At 45.2% G+C, this 23,193-nt stretch overlaps 1 protein-coding gene across 8 annotated transcripts in view; it reads right to left on the reverse strand.

Moving 5' to 3' along the window:
* FBXO11 (F-box protein 11) overlaps positions 1 to 23,193 on the reverse strand; it is a 268,336-nt gene that overhangs the window by 6,593 nt on the left and 238,550 nt on the right. For all 8 annotated transcript variants that reach the window (XM_029593387.1, XM_029593381.1, XM_029593380.1 and 5 more), the window contains 3 exons: positions 8,447 to 8,557; positions 3,624 to 3,731; positions 2,959 to 3,067 (listed from right to left, as the gene is read on the reverse strand). In XM_029593387.1, coding sequence (XP_029449247.1) covers positions 2,959 to 3,067; positions 3,624 to 3,731; positions 8,447 to 8,557 — 328 coding nt within the window. The remainder of the gene's footprint in view (positions 1 to 2,958; positions 3,068 to 3,623; positions 3,732 to 8,446; positions 8,558 to 23,193) is intronic.

A 23,193-nucleotide genomic window follows, 5' to 3' on the forward strand; every position in this document is an offset into this window, starting at 1 on the left:
GCTTTTGAGAGGAAACACTTGAGAGATCTATAAACACTTTGCCAGTAAATAGCACCATTCCTGGTGCCTAAGGTGCCCATAGACGTTGACCGTTCAGGGACCCCAATGCTCAAAAGGTATGGACCAAAAGCCATAGGCATCTGCAGCAAGAGGCCCTGCAGCCTCCCAACAGGTCATAGATATTAGAGATGTGAATCGGAACTGGGTTTGGTTCCGGTTCAAATCTTATAATTTTTATCGTCCGGCCAGATTGGTTTTTTGTTTATCAGCTGTGCCCAATCTGATAAACAAAAAACCCACCCCGACCCTTTAAAACTGACCCCTTAGCCTCCCCCACCCTCCCGACTCCCCCCAAAAACGTTTTAAAATCACCTGGTGGTCCAGTGGGGGCGCGGGGAGCGATCTCCCGCTCTCGGGCAGTCGGCTGCCACTAATAAAAATGGCGCCGATGGCCCTTTGCCCTTACCATGTGACAGGGGCCGGCCAACCTGAAGGAGCAGTTTTTGTTTGAACAGACTGTGCCAAGCTGCACAGGGAACAATCCACCATGTGGCTGGCAGACAGTTGGAAAAAGAATAAACTACAAGAAAGAAAAGCTGCAGCTCTAGAAAAAGTCATTTACAAAACTGAGAGCAAAGCTGAATACCATGAAAACATAAGTTTTTCTGATATAAAAAAAAAAAGCACGAGCTCCACAACTGCGAGACAACAGCTCTGCTGAAGAGAGACTGAGGGACTCTGCCTAGGGGGCAGGGTGATAACTTAATCTCAAGATAACTTAATCTCGGATGGAACTATAATCTCAAAGAATCTATAGCTATAGATTCTTTGAGCTATAGATTCTTTGAGATTAAAGTTCCATCCGATGTCACCCATGTGTGAGGACTACAATCCAGCTTGACCTAGGAGAATCATGTAAGCACAGTGCAAATCTGATTTACAGCAGAAGTGCCTCCTACTCACAAAACCTTGCTGAAAATGGAGAGAGACCACCACATTAAGGGTGCTAGGCTGGCCATAGTCTTTTGCATATCTTAGACCCACAGGGGCAATTTTAAGTAGCCTGTGTTTTAAAGTAAGAAAGTAAATAAAGTACATATGTACTTTATTTAGCTACAAACCAGCTGTGTGCTTTGCACTTGCTGTTTGTGAGGTATGGGGCAAAATTTCATTTTCAAAGTACCGATACTGTTCCTACCGCACACCCAGAACAATCTTAACCCAGCTAACGGTATGTAAGCTATAGAAACCTTTGTACCTTTTTGTCGGGCAGAGGGCAGTTTTCAGGTAGGCCAATTTACTCAGGTCAATGACTTTAAAAATTGCTCGCTTAAAGACTTATGAATTTTGAGTGTGTTTAGTATACCACACTCAAAGGAAGGCAAAAATTATGATGGAATGCACTTGAGTAGAGAAGAATGTAATTGAAAAGCAGAACAGTGCAACACATTGAAAGAGAAGGTCCAAAGAAACAAACCGGAAACCGATCCAATATTGCAAGTAGCGACCACACGAAGAAGAAGATCGGTAAACACCAAGGCATTTATTAATATTTCGTAGTAAAAAGCCCAACTTAGGCCGAGTTTCGCTCAATTGAGCTGCTTCAGGGGCTACATAGACAGCCCACAAGCGCCACAAAATTTTTTTTAGTCCATATAATGATTTAATTATGCTGAATCTTTCTATATTACGCATGGAGCAGAGATCCATCCATTTTTTATTTTGTTTTTTAATTGGTTTGTATTTTTCTTTTGTATCCATTTTTATTGGTTTTAATCTAGTTCAGAGCTTTTTAAGATGTATACTTGGCCAGTAATTTTATAAGACCTTTTTTATTGTTTTATCCTTGTTTTTAAGAGCTATTTAATACAATATATGGAATATAAGGACCTTACATCCGTATGAGGTGCTGTATACAGGCAAACACCGCTTTCATTATTCAGCAGGTAGTTATTCATTCATTTTTTTACCTTGGGTTGATTTTATATGGGTACCGGTTGTAAATTCCTTAAATGGAAGAATAATGCTTAACATATGAATTTATGTGGAATAATGGGAGTTCATTTCTTTACACTAATTAGGAAACATACTAAACCCCTGTTTTAGCTCCAATAGCTTAATGATACACAGCAAATTACATGATTATTAATCGATTCTATACTCTTACCAACCCCTGTTTTGGTACACAATTGTTCTTTTATAATATATGAGCACTAGTTCAATCATAGGCTAAGTTTGAATTAATTCTGTACCTTTCATCTGACCATAACTATTAATTTGATGGGTAACATTTATGTGTTTTCCTTTGTTTAGTCTTATCCAGTACTGTTTATAAAAGATTAAAAAATCAAAACTTTTGCAATGTTATATATGTGTTTATATGTTTACATTTGCATATTTTGTTTCTTTTGTGTCTATGTAGCCCCTGAAGCAGCTCAACTGAGCGAAACTCGACCTGAGTTGGGCTTTTTACTACGAAATATTAATAAATTCCTTGGTGTTTACGATCTTCTTCTTCATGTGGTCACACATTGAAAGAGTGCGCTTATGCAGCCAGTTCTTTCAGCTTTCACCAACATGAAGATAACACATCCCTGTAATATCTTCTAAATTTAATCTATGCTTACAAGTTTGTGAATCCAGCAGCTTTCCATTTTATCCAGCATTCAGCTATATTTAAGATGTTTTGAAGATCTTCGGTCAGCCTGTGACAATACCACCATTAGACCACCTTGCATTTAATCAAAGCTAGTGTGGTCTCATTCCTCATTAACCTTAATAAAGCCAAAGGTGTTTTTTTTTTTTTGTTTTATTATTGCTGATAACCCATCCCTTAAAATGGGGGTAACTGTACTCTGTGTACCCTAGCAGAATTCTATATTCACTGAAACATGAGCAACATTTGTCTGAATTTGTCCTGTAAGTCCCATATTAATAGGAATTACCTATTGATATTACCTGTAGAAGTCATGCATTGGATAGCTGGTGTAACTTGATATCTTGTATAGACATTGGCCTCTGCTGACAGCTTTTTCTATGGCATCTTGATTGTTCATTATTTTGTTGTCTGCAATTTAAAAAAAAAAAAAAAATACTCACTTTGTTAAGGAGTTCTCCGCATCCAGTAACTCTGCAAGAGAAATTAACTACAGACCTAGGTTTGTACAGACTGTCTGGTCTAAAAATGAAGACTGATAACAATGCATTTGTACAATATCATATACATAGATGCCTGCTAACCGAGCAAAAGCCAGCCGGAATGTAACTGCACAATATTACAGTACTGTTCAGAGTTATTTCAACAGCAGCCCCACAGAACCTGAGGCAAGAGCTTAGCAGAGCAAATGGTAATACTAGGCCAGTGGCTTGGCCCTCAGAAATGAATTTTAAATCTAGCACATGCATTGCTTTCAAGTTGTTCCAGATTGCATGGGTTTGCCTGCATTTTTAAGTGGACATTCCTTTCAAGCCACTTTACATGAAAGAGCCAAACATAGTTTTACTGGACCAAATGGTCATCTCACTATGTTTGCCAAAATAGCCCATGAGCCCAGTGCCAATTTCTCATGAAACATGCTGCACTAATAAAAAATCAAGTGTGAAAAATGTATAAGCAAGCATACCTTTCATTGTTACATTAACACCAGATGCTAGAAATAAACCTCCAAAGCGGTTGTTGAAAATCTGATTGCCTTCAAGTGTTGCCGTTGCATGATTTGTAATTTCAATACCTTTTGTGGGGGAAAAAATTGTCACTACCCAAAAGAAAAGTAAAAATTGTACATTGCTTTCTTAATATAGTAGTATAACTGATATTTTAAACTTGGCTTGCATAAGGATAGAAGAAAAATTAGTGGAAAGCATTCTGCCTCTGGAAAACACACCACCTGAAAAATACTTTACCACATCAAGATTTTACCCAACATTTCAGATATTTAGAAAGTTGCATCGGGCATGACTAACCTCCCTCAGTCATAAGAGCAGATTCAAACTACGTGGTCAAAAGACAAACATATAGCAAGTGTTCCTTTACTGAAACAGGCTAGTATTAGGCCATCCAAAAATAAAAATAAAAAACCAGCCAGAGACTTGCCTGCATTAAACTTCAAACTTGTTTCAATTATCTCAAGCAATCTATCCTATCCATTGCAATCATTAAAATAACATTCTTATTTAAAATAAATGTATCATTATCCTGTTAAACCAGTTCAGATGCATGGGTTATCTGCATATATTAGCAGATGGAGTCAAAGGCTGCACCTTTTTCTGTGATGACATCACCAGTATACAGGGTGGTGGCAAAGAAAGGCCTGTATTCTCTGTCTCCAGCACATGGTGGCAAGTCTGGACTGGTGCAGCAGGATTCACAGCTCCCAGATTTTGGCTTTTTGCCTGACCCTGCCACACGTCATTGACTGTTCTGCTCCTAGGACAGTTTTTTTTTGTTGTTCCTTAGGTTTCTGAGGCTGTTTTGGGATGTTCTCTGGTTGAGCAAACTATGGGCTAAACTTCTAGATTCCTCAGCTTAAGCATACCTTACTTGGCTCCCAGGTTCCTTGCTAGGCTTGGTAGAGCCTGAGGAGTTCTAGGGGATTATTTCTTTCAAGGATCCTCTGTGCTAGAATTTTTAATAATCTTCCCCTTCTTATACTGCTCTGCTAATTAAAGTTTTGAAGAAGAAAAAAAATCAGAGCAGCTCTTTTTCAGCAAAGGCTGCCGAGGCAGGATTTTAGGGGGATATGCTTTGGTGCCAGAGAGGAAGTGTCAGGCTATTTCAGGAATGGGGGCTTCCAACACAAGGTCTTCCGCTTTCCCGAGCTACTATTTCTGATTGAGGCTGTCCGTGGTAGTTCCAGCTGGGATTTCTGAGCGCACAGGAGAGGGGAGCAAGTGCATCTACAGAAAGGCTGGCTCTTTTTGCCCCTTCTGCAATGGGGATTGTGCCAGAGGAGAATCCAGGGATGGCAGTGGTAGCTTCTGTGGCTGGTCCTTCTAGTTTGGCTGAGACCCATGCAGCCATTTAGTTTCTTTTGAGGTGAATACTTTGTTGGGCATGGTCACGATATTGAAAGTTTCCTAAGGATCATTCCCGCCCATATTGCCTTCTGATGCTTCTGGTTTAGGTTCTGTGGAGCCTCTGTTCTAGTTTCCAGAAGGTGAATTTTGTGTAGATGCCATTTAGAAATCCAACCTTCTTATGCTAGCATCCTTATCAGGATTTCCTCAAGATCTGTGGCTTCTGCAATGGCAGCTCACAAATTGTTATGGCTCTGGTACTGGACAGCAGATGCTGTATCCAAAACCCAGCTTGGCAAGCTTCCATGTAAAGAGAAATTGGGAAGGATCTGGGAAAAATTAATTTAAGATCTGGGAGAACCTAAGCCTCAGGCTTCCAGAGGATAAATCTTCATCATCTTCCCAAGCTAACAAGAGCTGGGGGTGTTTTGGGGAGGTCAGTAGACATAGACCAAGCAAGTAGGCTAGCAAGTTTAGACCTAGAAACTAGTTTTCCTGGGGCTCCAGAAAGCTCCAGAATGATACTATTGGCTCCATCTAATGAAAGTTGGCAAGCATTCTTGATAGTGCCATAGATGGTCACTTTCTGCAATAATATCAGAATTGGATCCCTACTACTTTAAGATGAGTGAAAATTGGATATTATCCAATAAGACAAGTACCTAGATTTTGCTTTTCCTATTCCTGGTGCTTTTCTAGTATCCCCTTACACATCTCCCACCAAGAGAGTGGCAGTTGAGATGACTCTGAAGACTTTAGTGTTTACAAGCTTGTATTTCATTTACTTTGTAGTTCCAAAGGATGGTTCTTACAGACCCATTCTCAATCGAGTCATGAGGCTTTCATGTGTCATTTTCGTAATGAAACTCTCCGATCTGTAATTGTGGCTGTACTTCAGGGCGAGTACCTTTTGTCTCTGGATCTTGCAAAGACTTATTTTCATATTCCCATCAGGGAGAAGTATCAGAAGTTTCTTCTCTTCTGTTTATTGGGTGGTGGTTGCAGCCTTTTAACAGAACGGAAGACATGATCCCATTTGTATCTTGATGACTGGTTGATTAAGGGCCAATACCTTTCAGAAATGTCAGGTGACCTCCTGCATGAGTCAGATTTTAAAAGGCTTAGGCTGCTTGGTGAATTTTGGTTTCTTCTCAGTCTTTTGAGTACTTGGTTATTTCGATATCAAAGGTGGCAGAGTTCACTTAACACAGGAAAGAATAGTCAAGATCACAATGCAGGTGGAAGCCTTTCTATCCAGGGGTCCCCCAGAGCTTGGGATTAATCTTTAACTCTGGGTTCTAGAGCCACCACCTTCTATCTGGTTCCATGAGCCAGGGCTCACATGAGTCGCTGCAGATCTCTTCAGTCTCAAGACTATGGAGTTAGTCTTCCTCTCTTAGGGATAGAAAGGCAGAGCTTGTCCTGGTGGACAATTCCCCTGTACCTGTAAAAAGGTGCAAGTCTAGAACTATCCTTATGAGTGGTGGTCATATCAAATGCATGCCTGATGGGCTAAGGAATCCACTGTCAGCATCACATGGCTCAATGTCTCAGGTCAAAGGAGGAAGCCTTTTGGTTTAGCAACAGGTTGGAAGCCAGGTGAGGCTAGCACTGCTATATTTCCTGCTCCTAGTGAAGGAGAGGGCAGTGTGGGTATTATTGGACATTGCAACAGCAGTGGCTTAAGTGAACAGGCAGGGGATACTAGCATTCTGTTGGTGGTGAGGAGACTGATCTGTTTCAATGGGAAGAAAAGAACCTCCTCCAGATTTTGGCAGCTCATATTGTGGGAGTGGGCATTGTCTAGGTTAATTTTTCTCAGCAGGGGCACACTGGATTCTGGAGAGCAGGAGCCCAGCCAAGAAGCTTGCAGATGACAGTGGATCGGTGAGGGTCTTCTTTACATGGATTTGATGATAACTTCCAAGAATTCCAAGACTGTCAGGTTCTTTAGTCATGGGAGTGCAGTTCTAGTGAAATCGATCAGCTATAACCAGAGAACAAACTGCTGTTCTGTCTTTCCTCCTTGGCCTCTGCTAGGAAGAAACAAGATAGATGTTCAATGCGCACTGGTTATTCTAATAGCCCCAGATTGGCAAAAAAGGCCATAGTATTCATGTCGAGTAAGATTACAGGCTGGTTCTCCACTTTGATTTCTCAGTGTTCAAGGCCTGTTGGTGTAAGGCCAGATTCCTTATTAAAGATCCAGTTCCATTCCATTCCATCTTATAGCATAGCCATTAAAAGTTCACAATTGTGCAAGGGGGGTTACTCTTTAGCAGTGATTTCTATGCTGCTCAAGGCCAGTAACCATTCTACTTCTAAGGCTTACATCTGAGTATGGCATTTGTTTGAGGCTTGCTGCAAGAAGTTGACCATTTACATTTATTTGAATTTCTGAATCACCTAACACAATAGGCCTAGGTGATGAACATCTTTACATGCATAATCATAAAATAAAACAATGAATGGTCATGAAAACAATTAAAACAGCACATTGCAAATCTGAAATCAAATAAAACCAACTAATAATGTAACTCTTCTTGGCAACCAGAAATTTCCAGTTTTGGCCTTTCTGTAGCGAGGTTTAGATAAGGGTTTAGATCTTAATTCCCTGAATCTTCAGATGGCTGTTGCTTCCTGTGGCAGTTGCCTCCCATCTGAATAGTGCTTGCTTCCTTTGTGGACTTAAGCGTATTTGTCCTCCTTTCAGGGTTTTGGTTCTGATAGATTCTCTCTTTGAACAACTTAAACACGCCTTCCCTTAAGGGGGTGGACATATGTAACTCTGAAATCCATCTAACAAAACAACACTGTCTTGCTGAGATCCTTAGTGTTCTCCACTCTCTTCAGCCAGTGCCATCATTTTTACCTAAGATTGTTTCTGCTTTTCATCTAAATCAATTTCTCTTCCAGTTATCTGAGGTGGAAAGTCAGGGTAGGGATATTCCCTTCGTTTTTATTTATATTTTGGATATATCTGGGTGATGCCATCAGAGTTTTCTAACCATGCTACATACAGCAGCAACTAGTGTTAATTATCTAGGCCAAGTATTTACAACTCGGGAGCAGCTGCTTTCATAAACTGAATACATTTCTTATTCCTTAGGATTCAAACTAAGCTATGCTTAATAGTACAGCTGTTTTCATTCATACAAGTGAAAAATCTTAGAAAAGCCTTTTCCTCTTCATCGAGTTTTTTCCATCACAAAAGCAGAGAATGAATATTTTGAAAGAAGTCACAATGTTGTGTTAGGATATAATATATACATTATGCACATAGCCTGTTTTTCACTACTAAAAAGGAATTTTAACCTTGCTGATAAAGTTGGTGAGGTTAAAATGCTTCCTAACAGCATTACCACATCTGATACTGGCAGACCACCAACAATGGTTAATATTGAAAAGCATTAGATTAGGTAATACCAACCTGCTGCAAATCCATCAAATATTCTGTTTTTCCGCAAGACAGGGTGGCTGTTGGTGCTGATGAGCACACCTGCTTGAGCATTCCTGAAGATGTCATTCTCTTCAAGAAGACCTACCAGACAAAGAGCACAGTAGTTACACTATTTCTGCTCTAGCACCACTTAGAATTTCAAAATAAGAACTGTAATAACATCTGTGCAAATCATAGCGTTATTAATGGGGTGATGCCATACAGGATTTTGGTATTTTTATTTACATTTTACACAGCTGATAAAAATTAGCAAACAGCCTTGGTATTTTATCCTACAGTAGCTGACAATTGCTGTTACAATATGGAGAAGCATGAACATAAGAACTTAAGATATGCCATACTGGGTCAGACCAAGGGTCCATCAAGCCCAGTATCCTGTTTCCAACAGTGGCCAATCCAAGTCACAAGTACCTGGCATGTACCCAAATATTAGATAAATCACAAGCTACTATTGCTTATTAATTACCATCATAGCAGTTTATGGATTTATCCTCTAGGAACTTATCCAAACCTTTCTTTAAACCCAGTTACACTAACTGCTGTAACCACATCCTCTGGCAATGAATTCCAGAGCTTAATTATGTACTGAGTATGCAAAGAGTAATCCAATCATAATAAAAGCTTTGAAACAAAACAAAAATTAAACATATCTGTAAGACCTACCAGGTGGCTCAAATGTAGAAGGTCTTAGATTTGATGCCAGTTAGCTGGAGATGATGCATCATAGCTATAGCAGATTCACTGTTTAAGGGTGACACCTGGTGGCTGTAATCTGGGCCCATAATTACAGGGTTCTGAAAGGAGCCCTATAATATGCCCGCCAGCCAAGGACTACAATGACCAGACTAGGTATGGTTTCCTCGCATGCAGATCCCCAAAATACAAATGCCTAAACCCAGACAATTCCACAGACTGACCAAGGTGAAAACAGATTTGCTTACCGTACCAGGTGTTCTCCAAAGACAGCAAAATGTTAATCCTCGCACATGGGGGTAACATCATTTGATGGAGTCCAGCACCGAAAACTGTCAGTTTCCAGAACTTTGACCTGGCATACTGAGCATGCCATATACCACACGTCCATGCAAGGTCCCTAATTCAGTCTTATAACAGAATTAGATTGAAAAATAACAGGAGAAACCCAACTTAGTGGGTTGGCAGACAGGTTTCGTGAGGACTAACATCCTGTTGTCCTTGAAGAATACCTGTTACAGGTAAGCAACTCTGCTTTTTCCAAGGACAAGCAGGATGGTAATCCTCACACATGGGTGAATCTCTAGCTACAGGCTGCTCCCCAAAACAAAAGGGGGACCAGACGACACCAACCAGGTGCCAATGGGCACAACAATGCTGTTGGTAACAGAGGGGGAAAACAGCCTGAACCCAAACAATGGGCCCTAGGCAGGGAGAGTTTGGTTCTACACCTCAAAGAGATTTTGAAGGACAGACTGGCCAAACCTACTGTCATGTCATCCATCTCTATTCAGACCTCAGTGAGATGTGCATGTGTGGAGAGATCTCCATGTCGCAGCCTTGCAGATCTCCTCCATGGGAACTGCTTGCAAGAGGGTCACAGATGTTGCCATGGCTCTCACAGAATGAACCCTGACATGACCCCAAAAGTGCAGTCCCACCTGGGCGTAACAGAAGGAGATGCAATCTGCTAGCCAATTAGATAGTGTCTGTTTGGCAACAGCCAACCTATTGCTATCAAAAGAAATAAAAAGTTGGTGGACTGTCTATGGGCTTCTGTCTGCTCCAGATAGAAAGCAAAAGTTTGCTTGCAGTCCAAACTGTGCAGGGCTTGGTGCGAATGGGGCCTGGGAAAGAAAGCTGGCAGGATGATAGACTGGTTAAGATGAAAGTCCATCACCACCTTAGGCAGGAACTTAGGGTGTGTGCGCAAGACCACCTTGTCATGATAAAAATTTTGTATAAGGTGGATAAGTCACTAAGTCTTGGAGCTTGCTGACCCTGCGCGCTGAAGTGACCACCACCAAAAATATGACCTTCCAGGTCAGGTATTTCAAATCACAGATGCGCAGCGGCTAAAAAGAAGCTTTCATCAGCTGAGCTAGTACCACATTGAGGTCCCAAGACACAGTGGGAGGCCTTATGAGAGGCTTCAACTGAAGCAGGCCCCACAAAAACGTACAATTATGGGCGTACCATCTATACCATGGTGGTAAGCGCCAATTGCACTCAGATGGAGACTAACAGAATTGGTTTTTAAGCCAGCCTTCAAATAGATGTAGAAAGTAATCAAGCAGTTTTTGTGTGGGGCAGGAGAACAGATCTAGGGCCACTAGGACCCAAGACACATCCTCAGACATTAAGTGGTTGTAGAATTAACCTCTCAATATCCAGGCTGTGAGCGACAGGGCCTGGAGATTGGGGTTCTGCAGTCTCTCTCAATCCTGCATGATGAGATCTGGGGGAAGTCCCCAAACTCTTCGGTTTCCTGGATGGATAACTCCTGCAGGACTGGAAACTAGACCTGTCTTGGCCAATGAGGGGCTATGAAGATCACAGTCCCTCTGTCATCTCAAAGCTTCAAGAGAGTCTTTGCCAGCAAAGGATTTGGATGATGATGGGCAAGGGCGTCAAGCTGGTTTGCCGTCCATCCCATACAGGGAGCAGAACAGAGTTACCTTCCTGTTCCAGGGAGACTAAGCTCCCCCAGAGGCGGAAGATCCGATTCACCACCTCCTGTTGAGGGACCATTTGTGGGATCTGAAGGCACAACTCAGTCTGTCCACCACCATGTTTCTCTGTACCTGCCAGACACGTTGCCCTGAGCACCATCCTGTGGGACAGTGCGCATGACCAAATCTGGACCACTTCTTGACACAGGAGGTATGAGCCTGTACCTCCCTGCTTGTTGACATACATCACTACTTTGCAGTTGGTTTGAATCAAGACAACTCTGTTGGACAGCCAATCCTGAAAGCCCATTGCAGATACCTGATCACCCGGAGCTCCAGGAAGTTGATCTGGCAACAACTTTCTTGAGCGGACCGGAGTCCCTGGGTGTGGAGCCCCTCTACATGAGCTCCCCAACCCAGGGTGGATGCATCCGTGGTTAGGACAATTTGTGTAGGACGACGCCGAAAAGAGATCCCCCGTTCCAGATTGGAGAGTACCCACCACCAGGCCAAAGAGTCCCAGAGAGATGGGTGACTCAGATGAAAGCCTGGAGGGCTTTGCGTGACCTGACACCACTGCGACTTCAGGGTCCATTGGAATCTGCCCATGTGTAAATATGCCAAGGGAGTGACATAGACGGTTGCAGCCATGTGGCCCAACAATCTGAAATGTGATCTACTGACACCTACTGGCTCCCCTTGATCTGTGCCGTAATGGACGCAAGGGTGGCAGCCTGTGAATGAGGCAGGAAGGCTCTTGCCTGAGCCGTGTCTAGCAGGGCTCCTATAAAGTCCAATTAAGGTGACAACTGAGATGGGACTTTGGGTTGTTGATAATGAACCCTAGTGACTCCAACACCCAGATAGTCAAGCTCATGGACCAAATGGCTCCTGCCTGAGATGTACTCCTGACCAGCCAATCATCCAGATAGGGGAAGATATGCACTCCCAGCCTGCGGAGGTGCACCACTATGGATAGGCATTTTGTGAAGACATGTAGGGCTGACGCTAGCCCAAATGGCATTCTGTACTGGAAGTGCTGTTTCCCCACCATGAATCGGAGATACTTCATGTGACCTGGGAAGATCTCAACATGGCTGTACATGTCCTTTAGATTGAGGAAGCATAGCCAGACCCCGCTTTGCAGAAAGGGGATCAAGTTGCCCAGGGAAACCATCAAACTTTTCTTTTCTTTTTTTATAAACTTGTTCAAGGCCCTTAGGTCTAGGATGAGATGGAATCCCCCTGGTCTCTTTGGAATCAGGAAATACCAGGACTAGAATCCCCCTCTCTGCCAAAGCGAATAGAAGCTGCATAGGTGCCATTGGTGCCACAGGTCCTATGCTCTGCAGTGTTCACTCCACTGCCAGCTGGATGCACCACTCCAGCTCCTCTTCGAAAGTTGCTCAAGCCAACACTGACTGGGAGGAAGGAGGGGTGGCCAGATCTTCCTTGGATCCCCAAGGTGGATCGGCGACTGGCACCAGGACCTGTGGAGACCGTCACAGACCCCCGGCATCAATGGAGGATGGGCGCTCCTTGCTGCAGCATCGCTTCAGGGGTGTCACAATATGAGCCGGTGCATCCCCATGCCTGGCACTGTGCATCGAAGGCGACCGGTGCCAATGCTTCCATGGCTTCCCTTGGTGCTCAGCCCAGTCTTTCCCTGGTGCAGAGGTCGAAGATGAGGAACCAGACTTCCTCGATCTGGAGGAGACCGAGCATGGCCAGTCTCTGGCACCCCATCCCCAGCAGCATCAGCAGAACCAATTGCCTCGCCGATGTTGATGGTGTGGTGTCCATCAGTATCTACACCACTGATTCTGAAGTCGATGGCTTGGACTTACCTGACCAGAAGAATTGCTCATCTTGTCAAGTCAGGCACGACATCCCTTCGGGGTCATTTGGGCACACTTGTGACAACCCCGGACATTATGCAATGCCCCCAGACAGAGGATATATATAGAATGGGGGTTTGTGATAGACATGGCACTCGGGCAGCGGGGGCATCAACGAAAATTGGAGGAGGCCATGACTCAAAGCGATAAAAGGAGGATGCAAAACGGCAATGATGATGGCAGGCAATGATGACCAGCGGGCACCGAGGCACAGCCACCGTGGGGGAGGTCGAAATGAAAGAAAACTTAACCAAAAAAGCAGAGAAACCTAAGGAAGCTATGAGAGAGACTAAGAGGGACCCAGCATCCAACTCGAGAAAAACCAAGATAATTGGGGAAAAAGTTTTCCACAGTTTTAAAGAAAAAACTGAAGAGCTCATTCACACCGTGATGCGAAAGCTCCGCGGAAAAAAACCAGATTGAAGAGGGACCCCGAGTGGACATATGGTATAGGGCATGCTCAGTATGCCAAGTCAAAGTTCTGGAAATTGAGAAACTTTCCGTGCCGGGCTCCATCTGATGGTGTCACCCCATGTGTGAGGATTACCACCCTGCTTGTCCTTGGAGAAAAGCCAAAACCACCTTGGACAAAAAAGACGGAACCATGCGCAATGACACACTGTCCTCAGTAAACTAGAGAAAGGTATCTCGACACGATAGTCTGAAGTTCCTAAATTCTTCTGGTCGAGCAAATTGCCACTAAGAAAATGACCTTCAAATTAAGATCTTTCAGAGTCATACATCTCAACAGTTCAAACGGAGCCCCACAGAGAACCCATAGCACCAAATTAAGGTTCCAAGTGGGATAAACATTTCTGACAAGAGGGTGAAAATGTTTTACCCCCGTAAGAAAACGGAGGACATCCAGATGCAATGCTAAGGCACACCTTCCCCTGAAAACAGCCCAGGGCTGCCACTTGAACTCTAAGGGAACTGCATGAGAGTCCTTTTTGTAATCCCTCTTGCAGGAAAGCCAAAATTTGAGCTACTGCCATTCAAGTAGGCTCCATTCCCTCTTTGAGACACCACGACTTGAACACCCTTCATACCCTGACATAAGCCAGGAAAGGTAAGGTCCTCCTAAGCCCGTAGCAACATTGCAATGACTGCTTCTGAATATCCTTTTCTCCTTAACCGATGCCTCTCAAAAGCCAAGCTTTGCGACAAAAGTGATCAGCCTGATCTGAGACGATAGCGCCCTGAGGCAGCAATCCTTGAAGGTGACCTAGCCTTAAAGGCCCATCCATCGCGAGATTCAGTAGATCCGCGAACCATAGTCGACATGGGCACTCCAGAGCCATGAGGATTGCCTTCCCCTGATGCCTCTCAACCAGACGCAATACCAGTCCTATCAGGGGCCACAGAGGAAAGATATAGAAAAGGATCCCCATCAGCCACGGAAGCACCAGTGCATCTAACCCCTCTGTTCTAGCCTCGTGCCTTCGACTGTTTGTGACATATACTGACTTAGTTTTCAGAAGCCATTTACCTTGGTAAATAATTTACTCGGGTAAATTGATAGCCCTGAAAATTGCCTAGCCCTTGCCTGATTAAAAAGTATGTGCGAGAATAAATATGCATGCTTTTACCTAGGTAAAAAGGCAGGCATGGAGGTGTGGTGAGGGGAGAGAAAGGCAAGCTTCTTTTGTAGCAATTTCTGAAGCTGAGATACTAACCAAATGGTTTTTCAGTGGGCAATTTAGAGGTACATTTCAATAATCATCATTTGTATCCTTTTCAAATTTTGCTGATTACCCAAACATTCAAAGTTATTCTGGGTCAATGGTTTATAAAACCTTTGCCTGTCTCTGAAAGATGGTCCGTTGTCAACAATACTGGAATCTACAATATGCTTTCCCCAATATAGTCAAAGCACCATCCCAGGTTTTGGTTGGGGTGCTGACTCTGGCTTTGGGGCCCTTTGCTGCCTAGTGCAAGCATGGGGACCCTGCTGCTAATGAGACCAAGGGGGCTGAGAAAACATCTCCTTGACACCCCACTCAGGTACCTCCTGATAGAGGAGGCAGGATGTGGAGTGGAGATGGAGAGGGTCTGAAGCATCGTACAATGGTTTGCAGTCTGAGCAATCACTTCCTTGACTTTATCTTCAAAGAGATTCTCTTCACTGCAAGGCACATCAGCTAATCTTTTCTGGATATTGGACAGAGGTCTGAAGCCCACAGTCAAGCAAGTCTGCAGTTGCCAATACCCACTGTAGAGACTTGATGTTGTGCTGAAATCCAAGATCAAGACAAGAATATGGGGTGCTACAAGACAATTCCTGTACGACATTTCTTGTGGCGAAATTTGCTGACATTTGGCCCAAGACACCACCTGAGACAGAGCTGAATGTGCTCAGAGCCTTGCCGAGAGAGGACGACCCTGACCAATATAAGCAGAGCTCATAGCCTCCTTCAACCACCATGCAATGGTAGCGCGAGAGGCTTTATGACCCTTTTTGGCTCCACTTCACAGCACAAAAAGATGATCCTGCAGGCGGAAGTCGTTCATAACCTTCAGGTAGTGTAATAAAGCACGCCTCACATCTAACTGACGCAATTCCTTTGCATGAGGTGAAGCAGGATCCAAAGCTGGGAAGGATGGAAGTTCCACTGACTGATTCAAGTGGAAAGAAGAAATCACCTTTGGCAAAAAGGACAGGACCATCCACAGGGAAACTCCCGTATCTGAAATTCTCAAAATGGGCTCTGACAAGGCCTGAAGTTCAGAAATTTGAAGAGTTGAACAAATTGCTACCAGAAAAACCACTTTCAAAGTGAGGTCCTTCATGGAAGATTGCTTCAGGGGTTCAAAGGGGGCAGCACACAAGCCCTTAAGGACTACATTAAGGTTCCAGGATGGACAAAGTTTCCGGACCGGAGGACGCAAATGCTTAGCCCCCCTAAGAAAAACGCACCATATCCGGATGTGCCGCCAAAGAAATTCCACTAACTTTGCCCCGAAGGCAGCCTAAGGCCGCCACTTGAACCCTGAGCGAATTAAGGGAAAGACCATTAGTCAAACCCTCCTGTAGGAAGGCCAAAACATCCATAACTGAGGCTCGCCGAGGGTCCACCTTTTGCTGTGTGCACCACACGTCAAATACTATCCAAACTCTCACATATGCCAGAGAGATGGAAGGTTTCCGAGATTGCAAGAGGGTCACAATAATGCCTTCTGAATAACCCTTATTCCTCAATCGCTCCCTCTCAAAAGCCAAGTCGCTAGACAAAAGCGATCTGCCTGATCCAAACAGAAGGGGGCCTTGACGCACTAGACTGGGCAGATGTGCTAGCCATAACGGACCATCCACAGCCAGGTTGACCAAGTCCGCAAACCACTGACACCATGGCCACTCTGGGGCAACAAGGACCAGCTCGCTTGGATGGACTTCTATGTGACGCAAGATCTTGCCTACCAATGGCCAAGGTGGAAACACGCACAGAAGGACTCCTGTCAGCCAAGGCAGAACTAATGCATCAACTCCTTCTGCCGCTCTTTCTCTTCGCCTACTGAAGAACCGTGGAGCTATGGCATTGCGAAAAGTCACCATCAAATCCACGCACAGCATGCCCCACTTCCGTCAGATGAGACACAGTGCTTCCTCCAACAGCTCCCACTCTACGGGGTCCAACTGATGCAAACTCAAAGTCCGCTTGCATGTTGTCTGTGCCCACTATGTGAGAGGCAGCTATGCGATCCAGATGTCGTTCCCCCAGTTGATCAACTCTCGGGCTTCCTGAGCCACTGCCTGGCTCTTGTTGCCCCCGCCGACTGCTGTAAGCTACCATGGATGCATTGTCCGATAACACTCGCACTGGCTGGCCCCGTACCAGGGGCAGAAGCTTCTGCAGGGCTAAACACACAGTTCTCGTTTCCAAACGATTGAAGACCAGGAGGCTTCCTCCGCCGTCCACCAGCCTTGCACAGACTGGTTCAGACATACTGCTTCCCAGCCAGAGAGACTGGCATCTGTGGTGACAATTGTCCAGGTTGGGATTTCTAAGTCCACACCCCACCGTAGCTTGTCCAGTAGGAGCCACCAGGCAAGACTGGAGCGAGCGACCTCCGGCAGGGGGAGCAGAAGCTGGAACAATTCCTATCATGGATTCCATCGGGATAGCAAAGCTGACTGTAGAGGCCACATATGCGCAAATGCCCACGGAACCAACTCCAGAGTAGAAGCCATAGACTCTAGTACTTGCAAGGAATCCCAGACCTTGGGTACCTGCTTCTGCAATAAGTCGTGCACACTTCAATCGAGGAATTTGGAAATCCAATCTTCAGAGAGAAAAACCTTTTCCAACAAGGTATCAAAAATTGCTCCCAGGAACTTCAAATTCTGGGAGGGAATCAGCTCACTCTTGCCCAGGGAGTGCAGACGATGGAGGACTACATCCACCACTTTGTGACAAAGGCTCTCCGACCTGGCTCAGATCAACCAGTCAACCAGATAAGGATGAACCACAACATCGTCTCTCCGGAGCACCGCCACCACCACGATCATAACCTTGGTAAAGGTCCTGGGTGCCGTCACCAGACCAAAGGGTAGGGCGCAAAACTGGAAATGTTCTCCCAGAATCATGAATCTCAGGTATTTCTGATTTTCGGGTCGTATTTTTTTTTTTTTATGTCAGTCCAACTGCAGGCTTTGCACCTCCAGCATCTGCTGGAGACAGAAAAATACTGTGACTGCAGGTGGCACCTTGGGTTGTGTGTCAGTGTCAGTAAAACTTTCCCCATCTCCATCTGCTAGAGGGAAGGCAAAACCCAAGGAGTCTGGACTGATCTGGGTACATACAGGGAAAAGGGTTTGAAGGAGATTAAGATCTAAATGCTAGAGAATGAAGAAATATAAAAGTGTATTTATTTTTGAGTTGCTGTTTATTTCTGCTGTGAATCCTGTGACATTTTAGTGATTTGTGAACTGATTGCTGGTATTCCAGAAGAATAAAAGGTTATAATTTAGAAATATAACCCATCAAGTGATATTTCATTTGCTTAATCCCAGGGTTGTAGGCTCAACGTTTTGAGTCTGCTAGCATTAACAAGAGATGATTGAAGATTTTTGGTGTAAGGGTGCAGTCTAATAAAAGGATGATGTTTGGTATTTTCCCTGTCCAGGACAAGGAAATAGTTGTCCTTAGCATATGAGCCAATTCCAGTCCACATCTACCCAACCAAAGTGTGCTTTTTAAACCCACAGAAGCTTATGCCAGGATCACAAAAACCCAGCATCAAACCCTTTACTTGTGTGTCCCATCTGGTGGTTGGGGGGGGGTTACACTTATACTATAGGAAAACTAAGTCTTAACCTCCTTTTCAAATTCTATGGGTGGTTATTCTTGTGTTTATAAATCTCAGCTTTATATAAGAGAAACAATTGAGCCAAGTCATTAAAATGAAGGAGTAATATGAGTAACTCTCACTCACCTCCTTAAGTACATAGGACTATGTACACTCCAGAGATATGCACTAAAAGCAATATAGGAACCTTCCAAATATGAAGCACTGAGAAGCAACCTACTACAATGAGTGGATACTAATCATTCAAGAAGCATTTTTCCAATCTGCCATGGGTTTTGCACAAATTTTCAAAGGGAAAGTACCATCATACTTAACCTTTTGGAAAAACTTTCCTAGGAAGAAGGACCCACAGAGCTCCACACCAGCTTTTTCTTCAGGTACTTGCAGAAAAAGCAGGTACTCTCATATTTTAAAATGTGATTTATGTGCATTATTTCTCTCCCCTCACCACGCCCCCATGCCTGCCTACTTTTTACCTAGGTAAAAGCATGCATATTTATTCTCGCACATACTTTTTAATCAGGCAAAGGCTAGGCAATTTTCAGGCAATCAATTTACCCGAGTAAATTATTTACCAAGGTAAATGGCTTCTGAAAATTGTTGTCAGTATATGTCACAAACAGAAATGAGACACCACTTCTTAGTTTTCCACAAACATCCCAACATTTCCATGTAACACAAACATGTTTGTGTTTTAAAACTAACCTACATAAAAGAGGAATCAACTAGTTTTATTTTCAGCTAAACCTATCCTGCAATCTTAGGAATTTGTTATTTTTAAATAAGTGCACAACATATCATCCTGGGCCACAGGAAAAGAGTATGTCTGTGTGTGAGTTGGGGGGGGAATATCTATCTATATCCTAAACAACCATGCATGGAAATGGAGAAATTACTTACCTGATAATTTCGTTTTCCTTAGTGTAGACAGACGGACTCAGGACCAATGGGTATAGTGTACTCCTGATAGTAGTTGGGAGACGGAGTCAGATTTCAATCTGACGTCAGCCTACATATACCTGTGCAGGAAGTTTACCTCTTCAGTATTCTCCTCGAAAAGCAATTGTGGATATGTGTGTGTTTTAATAACTTGATTAACTTGGCTAACTTGATTAACTTGATTAACTTGGACTGGTTCAACTTATTTCCAAATTGGAGACCGCCAGTGCAATCAACTGAAAAACGCCGACACCTGGTAACTATGGGTGTCTTGAACCAGGGGTAATACCTGGCTTACCCGTGCTTGTCTTGCTCTCGGGGATTGTCACCCGAGGTTTCCTGATTTTGGGGCAGCTGTGTGCGGGATGCTGAGTCCATCTGTCTACACTAAGGAAAATGAAATTATCAGGTAAGTAATTTCTTCATTTCCTAGCGTGTAGCAGATGGACTCAGGTGGGAGGCTGCCCGTGGCCCACATAGTACTGCCCTTGCAAATGTGTCCTCCCAGGCTTGGACATCCAGGCAGTAGAACCCGGAGAAGGTATGTATGGAGGACCACGTTGCCACCCGACAGATCTCAGCGGGTGACAGCATCTTGGTTTCTGCCCAGGACACTGCCTGGACCCTTGTGGAATGGGCCTTGACTATGGTTGCCTGCGAGGCCGCTTCCCCTTGTTTCTTCCCGCTGTGAAGGACGAATAGGTGGTCCGTCTTTCGTACAGATTCCGATCTTTCCAGGTACCGGACTAGGAGGCTTCCGACGTTTAGGTGGCGAAGACGGCGTGAGTCTTCAAGAGTCTTTATGTTCGTCTGGAGATGGTAGAGATATGGTTTGGTTTAGATGAAATTGAGAAACCACCTTTGGAAGAAAAGAGGGGACCGTGCATAGTTGTATGGATCCTGGTGTGAACCTGAAGAATGGTTCTCGACAGGATAGGGCTTGAAGCTCAGAGATGCGACAGGCTGAACATATTGCCACTAGGAATGCAGTCTTCAAGGTCAGTAGCCGTAGTGCCAGACCGCGAGTAGGTCTGAAGGAAGCTCCCGCTAGGAAGTCTAGTACTACATTGAGATTCCATAGGGGCACAGACTACTTTAATGGTGATCGGATTTGTTTGACCCCTCTCAGGAAACAGGAAACATCTGGATGGGTTGATAGACTGATGCCGCCACTTTGGCTCTGAAGCAAGCCAGTGCGGCCACCTGAAACTGGAGGGAGTTGAGAGACAACCCCTTCTTCAAACCGTCCTGCAGAAATTCCAGGATCATTGGGATTTTGACTGTCCGTGGAAGAATCTCACGGTCCTCACACAAGGCTTCGAATAATCTCCATATTCGTATGTAAGATAGAGACGTGGAGAACTTGCGTGCTCGGAGCAAGGTGTCAATCACTGCCTTAAGAGTATCCGCTCTTCTTCAGGTGCGTCCTCTCAATGGCCGTAAGAGAGGATAGAGTCGGGTCTTCGTGAAGGATTGGTCCTTGCCGAAGAAGGTCCCTGTGTGGAGGTAGGCACAGAGGATTCCCCGCCAGAAGTCTTCGCATGTCTGCGTACCATGGCTTTCTTGGTCAGTCCGGGGCCACTAGAAGTACTAGCCCCCTGTAGTGTTCTATCTTGCGTATGATCCCGCCCAGTATTGGCCATGGGGGAAAGGCGTACAGCAGGTCTTCCTGTGGCCAGGTCTGGACGAGGGCATCGATTCCTCGGGATTGCAGTTCTCGTCTGCGGCTGAAGAACTTGGGAACTTGGGCGTTGGACTGAGTTGCCAGGAGATCCATGGCTGGGGTTCCCCAGCGGTTTACTATCAACTGGAAGGCTGTGGTCGACAGCGTTCATTCCCCTGGGTCTAGACTCTCTCTGCTGAGGTAGTTCGCAGTGACGATGTCTTTTCCCGCAATGTGGGCGGCTGAGATCCCTTGCAGGTTTGCTTCCACCCACGCCATTAGGGGGTCTATTTCCAGGGACACCTGTTGGCTTCTGGTTCCTCCCTGGCGGTTGATGTAGGCAACTGTTGTGGCATTGTCCGACATGACTCTGACAGATTCGCCCCGGAGTCTGTGACTGAATTGTAGGCAGGCTAGCCTGACTGCTCGGGCTTGCAGTCCGTTTATGTTCCATCCCTTCTCTTCCTTGTCCTATTGCCCCTGGGCCGTCAGCTCCTGGCAATGGGCTCCCCACCCTCGCAAGCTCTCATCCGTGGTGAGCAAGATCCAGGTTGGGTGGGGATAGTCTTACTCCCTTGCTCAGATGGTCTTCCTGTAGCCACCATTGGAGCTGGGTCCGAACCTCTGCCGGTAGCTGGAGGCGAACAGAGTAGTTCTGGGACATCGGATTTTATCGAGACAGCAGGGAACGTTGTAGTGGGCGCATGTGGGCCCTTGCCCATGGGATGACTTCTAGGGTTGATGTCATGAGACAGAGGACTTGGAGGTAGTCCCATACTTTGGGACGAGTATATTTCAACAGTTTTCGCAACTGGTCCAGTTTCCTTCTCCTTGTAGGGGGAAGAACGACCTTGTCTTGTTTGGTGTCGAACTGGACTCTCAAGTACTTTAGCAATTGGGAGGGCTGCAGGCAGTTTTTTGTGTTGACGACCCACCTGAGACTCTGCAGTATATTCTTGACTCTGGTGGTCGCCTGGTAACTTTCCTCTGGAGATTTTGCCCTGATCAACCAATCGTCCAGATACGGATGTATGAGGATTCCTTCTTTCCACAGTGTCACCGCCACTACCACCATGATTTTGGTGAATGTCCAAGGAGCAGTAGCTAGTCCGAAGGGTAGTGCTCGGAACTGGTAATGATGGTCCAGTATCGCAAAGCGTAGGAAGCGCTGATGGTTGTGGTGGACCGGGATGTGGAAATAGGCTTTGCACAGATCTAGTGAAGTCAGGAATTCTCCCGGTTGTACTGCCCTTAAAACTGAGCGAGGGTTTCCATGCGGAAAGTAGCGATTGATGGTCTTGAGGTCCAGGATAGGCTGGAATGTTCCCTCCTTCTTGGGGACAATAAAATAGATGGAATAGTGACCAGTATTTTGTTGGTGCGAGGGCACCGAGGTTATCGCCTTTAGGCTGAGTTGTTTTGTCAGTGTGGTTTCCATTGCCATCTTCTTGGAGAGGGAGTGGCACGGTGATCTCACAAATTTGTCTGGAGGGATGCTGTGGAAGCCCGGATAGTATCCCTCTCGAATGATGGTTAGGACCCACTTGTTCGACATTATCTCGACCCATCTTTGGTAGAAGAGGGTAAAAGTCTGCCCCCTATGGCTTCTTCATGTGGATGGGTCTGTTGATTCTCATTGTGGGGTGCGGCTGGGGCCTGTACCTGAGCTGACTCCCCTCTTGTTGTGCCTGTTCCAAAAGGGCTGGGCCCTGCCTGCGGGGAGAAGTGCTTGGTATGTGGTTTTATACGATCTAAAACGCTGGGCTCCTCTGCCCTTGGCTCTTCGGGGAGAGGAGCGCTGGGTTCTTTTGTTCCTGTCCTCCGGTAACCGAGGGACTGGGGATTCGCCCCATTTATTGGCTAACTTCTCCAGTTTGCTTCCAAACAGGAGGATCCTTTATCTCGTGAGTTTAGTCTTGGAGGTCGCGTCGGCTGACCAATTTCGGAGCCATAGTTGCCTTCTGGCTGCCACTATGGATGGCAGAGGTGCGCACCAGGTCTGAGGTCGCATCCGTGAGGAAAGATATCGCCGGTTCTAATGTTTCGGCAGAAGTGGTTGCGATTTGCAGGGTCATTGCTGCGACATCAAATGACTGTTTAAGGATGGATTCCTGATGTCTGTCCTGAGCATCCTTGAGTGCAGCTCCTCCTTCGACTGGGATGGTAGTGCGCTTTGAGATAGCGCAGACCATGGCGCCCAGTTTTGGGAACCCTAGGAGTTCTTTGGCTGTGGGTTCCAGGGGGTATAGGGCTTCTAGGGCCTGT

The sequence above is a fragment of the Rhinatrema bivittatum genome, chromosome 3 (assembly GCF_901001135.1).
Source record: "Rhinatrema bivittatum chromosome 3, aRhiBiv1.1, whole genome shotgun sequence".
In the NCBI taxonomy this organism is placed as follows: domain Eukaryota; kingdom Metazoa; phylum Chordata; class Amphibia; order Gymnophiona; family Rhinatrematidae; genus Rhinatrema; species Rhinatrema bivittatum.